General features: G+C 46.3%; 2 protein-coding genes and 1 long non-coding RNA gene across 10 annotated transcripts in view; 1 reads left to right on the forward strand and 2 right to left on the reverse strand.

Moving 5' to 3' along the window:
• LOC101768906 (eukaryotic translation initiation factor 5A-1/2) overlaps nt 1–209 on the reverse strand; it is a 2,435-nt gene extending 2,226 nt beyond the window's left edge. The window contains exon 1 of the mRNA XM_004981636.4: nt 61–209. The gene's annotated coding sequence lies outside the window, so the exon portion shown is untranslated. The remainder of the gene's footprint in view (nt 1–60) is intronic.
• A 277-nt stretch (nt 210–486) lies between these two features.
• Nucleotides 487–2,247, forward strand: LOC101769320 (protein FAR1-RELATED SEQUENCE 5). Of its 6 annotated transcripts, XM_022822966.1 has the most exons (5): nt 495–750; nt 829–960; nt 1,035–1,107; nt 1,189–1,425; nt 1,688–2,247. In XM_022822966.1, exons 1-5 carry the CDS (start codon nt 561–563, stop codon nt 1,851–1,853), a joined length of 798 nt encoding a protein of 265 aa, XP_022678701.1. In that variant the 5' UTR covers nt 495–560; the 3' UTR covers nt 1,854–2,247. The 6 variants fall into 6 exon arrangements, 3 of the variants coding, with proteins under 3 accessions (XP_022678701.1, XP_022678702.1, XP_004981694.1); XR_002675747.1 differs by having other exon boundaries at nt 489–754; nt 876–960; nt 1,035–1,425; XR_002675746.1 differs by having other exon boundaries at nt 490–754; nt 1,035–1,425.
• A 1,253-nt stretch (nt 2,248–3,500) lies between these two features.
• LOC111255790 lies at nt 3,501–5,927 on the reverse strand. Of its 3 annotated transcripts, none has more exons than XR_002675751.1 (4): nt 5,551–5,927; nt 4,919–5,049; nt 4,707–4,834; nt 3,501–3,821 (listed from the first exon to the last, which is right to left on the reverse strand). It is a non-coding gene; the product is annotated as an uncharacterized LOC111255790 (long non-coding RNA). The 3 variants fall into 3 exon arrangements; XR_002675750.1 differs by having other exon boundaries at nt 4,919–5,045; nt 5,471–5,927; XR_002675749.1 differs by having other exon boundaries at nt 5,471–5,927.
• Between the last annotated feature and the right edge of the window lie 366 nt (nt 5,928–6,293).

Below are 6,293 nucleotides of genomic sequence, written 5' to 3' on the forward strand. Positions count from 1 at the left end.
TTTTTGGGGGGTGAGGGAGAGAGAGAGAGAGAGAGAGAGAGAGCGGGGGCGGCCGCTCACCGAGGAAGGCGCCGCGCGTGGGTGGGGAGGAGGAGGCGGGGCGACGCAGCGATCCGGCTGACTAGGGTTCCGCACGGGCGCAGCACGCGACTGCTTTATGCGGCGCCGCTGTCTGGGGGGATTGGGATCGTGTGGCTGCGCAGGCGGGCCCTGGGCTTCTCGCTGCGGCCCAGCGCGGCCCGTCCAGACAGACACCTCTTCTCTCGTGTCGCGACGTGAATGTCCGTGGCATCTGGCGGCACGTTTCTTCTTGGCTTTGACGCTTCCGGGAGTTTCGTGCGACGGCTTTTCGCGGCACGGAGAAGCCGCCCAACAAAGTCCTCCGAGATTGCGTGTCGAGAGACGCACACGGACACGGCACGCCCTACCCATAGAAGACAAGGGAAAGCGTGCGAATTATGTGATTCTGGATCCGGTTCCTCTGAAGTTGTCGGCGCTACCTCAGAGGAAGGTTGGAACCGCGACACTGTTCGATCGGCATCCGACGGCAGCAAACAGGAATGAGCGTCCCTCTGGTTTGGCCCAAAAACGTGATGTCCAGCCTACTTACCAAGGCCCATTTTGAGAAGCATCGGAGGGGTAAAAAGGCGCGAGGACGACGGAAAACGGCGCGAGACAGACGGAAAAGGGCGGGAGGAGCGGAGGTGACTGTCGCCTCGCCGGACGGGAGCTTCTTTGAGTCTGTGGTTTGTGCGTAAGTTTGAGTAATCTATCTCCATTTTGCTATCTTTCCTCGTGAATGGCTCAATTATAGAACATCATCAACAGATTGCTTTGATCCTGTTCACCATTCCCTTTTCTCATGGAAGAAGCAGCCGTTGAAATTTCATTCTAAACTACTGAGATGGAAGAAGAGGCTAACACAGAAGAGGCCAACAAAGCACACCATGATTCAAATACGTAAGTAATAAGAGTCCAATATCTTATCTGCACTTGCATAAAACCTCTGCTCATGTATTTTTTTTTAATTTCAGAACTGCTTGGTTTGTTACCTCAAGTTGGCATGGAATTTAGTACATCGGATGAGGCTTGGGCATTTTGGCTTAGGTATGGTGGATAGAAAGGATTCGAGGTCAGAAAAAAGTATACAAATAAAAGGCCATCTGATGGTAAGATCACATCATGTAGATTTGTTTGTGCAAAAGAGGGTCGTCGATCACAAGACAAAAGGGATCATTTAACAAAGTGCCCTCGAGCTGAAACTAGAACCGAATGTCAGATTTACATGAATCTTAAAATGGATCGAAAGAAGGAAATTCAGAAAGTGCCAGAACTGGTTTTGGAACACAATCATGCACTACATCCACCAGAAACATTACACTTAATGGTGTCCCAAAGGTTACACTTAATACTCATGGAGCAAAGGTTAGTGTGTTCTGGATTGATAATACTGAATTTTGACGTAACTGAAGTTTCACTCAATTGTGCCATAGTGAATTGACAGAATTGCAATTATCATATTCTCAAATGGACACAATAGTAATCAATCTCAAATTGATAGATACATTAGATATTGAGTCACAATCTCATTTCCACATCAATTTACAACTCAATTCAACACCCTGTGACAAAATATCTGCTGTTGTGAAGCTCAATTTCTGAACTTGCTGTTGTTGCCCTCCTGCAGAAGGTTGCTCTTCCTCTTGCGATGGTGCGGGCACCTGGGCGTGGCAGGTTACCTTCCCCGTGGAGGTGCGGCGCTTGGCGTGGCCGTGGCTGGGATCCTCGACGGCGGCGGCTGCTCATCGGAACCCTACCACTTCGTGATAGTGGACGACGATGGGAACGAGTGATGTAGCATCCGGCGGTGGTGTACGACGGAGAACAAGGTGCAGATCCCCAGTGGATGTGGACGACGACGAGCGAGCCGCGACACCAGACAAGAGGCGCTGTGGGCGGCGGCGAGATGCTCGGCAGTCGGCACCCATAGGCAGCGCTGTTTTTTTTTTTTTTGGTCGAACAGATGCGACCTCAGCTTTGGTTATTTGTTTATGGGCCAGCATGGGCTGTACGTATGGACCATATCACTTGTTTCTTGATGTGTCCGATGCCTCACCAGAAGCAACTCACCTCTCTCTGAGGTAGCTCCAACGACTTCAGAGGGATTCTGTACAAGAGCTCAGACTTGCGATTGGTGACTGTACCTATCAGCCAGAAAAGTACTATGCTCTAACCACAACTTTCACACGGCGATGTCACAATCTATGTAAGAGCTTCTCCAATAAGGTAGCCTTGAGCTACCAGAAATATTATTTTAAACAGTGAACAGTGAAAATTTGAGGAGGCTAGCGTGGAGCGAAACGCTAGTCTTGCAGCTCGATGCTCTCCTCTCTTTTTTCTAAACGAAAGATGCTCTCCTCTCTCACATGCATAGTTCTCGAAGCATCTATGCACTACCGTTGCTACCGTCCTAAGCTCTCTTTCCTCTTGCTTAGAGCTATTTACTGGCTCGTACAGCTGGAGACGTCCTAACTATCAGAGGACTACGGAAGATGGATAACTGATAGCTCGGAAGTCAATTCAACCCGGAAAAACTCGAACAAGCTTCTGCGCAAGGGAGAGCAACAGAGCTGAGACGATCCCCGTTCCATAAGCGGCAACACCGAAATGCGACAAAGACTACAGATGAAGGCAAAGGTCTACGTTGGTGCCGCCGAGGTCAGCTAGAACTGAAAACCTCACCGGCAAGGCAGGAGGAGGCAGAGCTGGTGAAGGGACTAGTGATTAGTGAAGGCAGGCAGAAATCGGCGGCCCAGAGGGAGGATTGAACGGGAAGAAAATAAACTACTCCCTCGGTTTCAAATTGTAGGTGTTTTGATATTTTTAGATTCATAACTTTTACTATGTATTTAGACAGATACATGTTAAAAGTAGATATATCAAAATCTATGAATTTAAAAATACCAAAACGACCTGTGCAATGTGGAACGGAAGCAGCCAGCAGGTGCAAGGAAAAAATGAGCACGAACACAAGTGGTGGTCCTGGTACTCAAATCATCTCCCCGCCGTAAAAAAAGACGACCTGACTGGAAGAGAAAAACTTTCAAAGCACTAGGTTTATTTTCCAAATAAACGCATCAAGAATTTATGTTTTCAAGATGGCCCCAGGAGATTTCATTGGAGGAAAGGAGGCTAAAAAGTGAACCCATGTTTAAGCAGGCGTACGAAAGACAGCTCAGCAAAAAAGATACCAAAAGAAAAATAAGCATCAACACGAAACTTCCAAACTCAGCCAGCTACGGAGAAAACTAATTGCCAACGATGAATTATTGTTTCGAGGAAGACGGATGTATTTCAAAGGCATTATATTCCCAATATATATCTTGGCCTAGAAATTGTTTGTTCATATTTCCATATTATTATAGAGTCATCACTGCTTGCGCAGACAATAACAAACAATTAGCATAGTTTCTTCATGTTTTCCAAAAGACGTGATCGTATGAGCTCAACAAATCAATAGCGTGAAAGAAATAATCACATATCAGCAGTATCATGCACCAACAGTTCTGCCATGCCTGAAGATTTATGAGCAATATTGTTAATAAGGGAAGGAACAGCTCTCCAGGCCACATATCAAATGATACCATTACACATTTCAGTAAATTCAAAACGCAGCCTCAGTAAAACAGACCTACCAAACCTATTGTCCAATTGCCTCGATCTTCCTCTGATAATCATCCTCCTTGGTGAGAAGGTCTAATAGCCAATCAGATCATTTATGATGAACGCCTATTCTTGCTCTTGGGATTGCTGGCCTGGATCTGTATTTGAAGAAAATACCGCATGAGTCTATGTAAACTGTTGTTAACTCAGCTAGCTGTGCTATTTATGTGAGAAAATAATATCATGGCAATACAAAAAAGATTGAACAGAATCAAACATGATGATTGGTGGACATCAAATATCCTTAGCAACATCTAGGACAGGGATACTCATTATGCTAACACCAGCACCAAAAAGCCCTGCATCATCAGCCACCTTATACTACCTTAATTCTTGGGTTGCAGTACAGTTGTTTAGAAGCTTAAGGCGTTGAGATCTCATCCTCATAGCTTCGAAATAAATTATTCACATGCTTGCCCTAACAACACTGTCCTGCCAAATTCAATTTACCATGTATGACATTTTCCATAAAGTCTAGCCTATTGGTGCAAGATAAAGAACAATGTTATCGTTACTGCCATTGGCTTCCTCAATCCTTGAAAATTCTAGATAATTAGTTAAAATCAGTGTGAAGTCATATATTGCTTGATGCAAAATACAAGTTCCAACCAATCACCAACCATAGCTGATTGGTAATGAGCCAGCTAAAAATTTGTTTCTCACAGACAACACCAGAATGTCTAGACATAATATTATATCTTGTTCCCTTCATCTGAAATAGTACCATAAAACCATCTGATCCACACATATTGCAGAAAAAAAAATGAGCCACACTCCGATTGCAAGGCATTAATATTCTATCCCCTTGACCAAACAGTATTTCATAACTTGTTTTCATTCTAAATAGACATTCAAGCGAGTACACATTTTAGAGGGACAAATAATTAGTAGGAGATAACAACATCTCCAAGATTGGTTATTCCATCTACCTAACAGAATCCACAAACAAAACTGACCACTTTTATATGGGGGAAATACCATACCGTATTATGGCTTGGAATTAGCATCAGGTTCAGAGGAAGCAATAGATGTGGTGTTAGACTTGCGGAGGTCGTCTATGATGCCACCTAGCTCACGCCGCGCGGACTCCCTTCCAAACATGAAGCCATACCTGCAGCACAAGAGGTGCAGGAGATCTAAAATGCTCTGGAGAAGAATTTGCATGGGGGTACTAGATTACATCAGGTCGTGTTACCAGCAGGAGACAGCTGAGAAGACTCCCGCAGCCGCCACTGTCTGCAGCAGTGTTAGCTTCTTCTGCATCATCGCTGAGATTTGGGAGAGGTAGGAGCAGTGGCGGACCCAGTGACAGACCAGTATGCCTAGCTACAAAACTCCAATAAGCAATACTGTATAATCCAATATACAACTATAAAATTCTTCTATAATTCAGTATACACAAGTATAAAAGAACCAAAAGTTCGCTGGTATATATAAAAGGTCTCCTAATACCTTAAATTCGACATATAAGTTCAAACATTGCATAAATTACAATGTAAATAGTTTGAACACAGGTAAGGTCTTGCATAAAGTATTACAATCTCAACTTCTCAAGGATGGGATGTTTTTCTCTACCTATTCCAGAGCCTAACAAGAAGGCAAATACAGATCACGTGTGCACCAAGCATATAAAAGCTGTGTTCTCATAATAAAGAACTTAAAGAAGCGAAGATAAAGATATCAAAGCAGTATAGGACATGACACCCTAACAAGTCCTTACTTTCTCTAACAATTCAAATTAACTAACCAGTGATCATCTGGTTCTTCAAGCATGATGACAAAGGGTTGAAGCGGGAATGCGGGATGGAGATGGAGCAGAGTATACACCAGTCGCCGTTAGGGGATTTGCCGATTGGGGATGCCTCCTGTGCCGCTGTGACCCGTGGCCGTCCGCCGTCACGGACTGGCGGCGTCGCCCGTCCCACGCAGGCAACGTCACGGAGTCGGGCGGCCCCGGCAAAACGACGGCACTAGGGCTCGGCCGCTCCCGCTCAGGCGTCGTCAGGGTCGGGCGGTGCTGCCTCGATCAGGGCCTGGAGAGTGGAGAACGAGCGGGCGGAGTGACGCCTAGCAGACTGCGGAGGAACCGACGGACGGCGTCGCCGAATCGCGTGGCGGCGCGGATGCGAGTCGCCGTCGGAGAGGGGCACCGCGAGGGAGCCCGTGGCTTGCGCTGGAGCTGGGCTGGGCTACTGGAGACAATGGGGGGCCTAACGTGCTGAGTAGGCCTAACGTGTTGTCTTGTTAGGCCAATTCTTTAACTGGGCCATAAAAACCCTTTAGGCCCGCCACACTGGTCAGACCCAGCATAACTACATGGGCGTCCACATGCACCCGATATTTTTTCCAAAAAAAGAGAAAAACGTAGGAAAAATCTATACGGCGACACGTCACGCTCGAGCCGAACGCGCGACCCTCGCGACCTGTTGCGCGTCGTGGGCTGACCCGTTTGTGGAAGCACAACTGCGTGCAGAATTTATTGGTCCTGCGTATAATCAGAATAATAAGAATCTAGTTTGCGTGTCAAGAGAATTTAGGCGACCTGCATAACCTATGAGTGGGATTTGGGG

The sequence above is a fragment of the Setaria italica genome, chromosome IX (assembly GCF_000263155.2).
Source record: "Setaria italica strain Yugu1 chromosome IX, Setaria_italica_v2.0, whole genome shotgun sequence".
Taxonomy (NCBI): Eukaryota; Viridiplantae; Streptophyta; class Magnoliopsida; order Poales; family Poaceae; genus Setaria; species Setaria italica.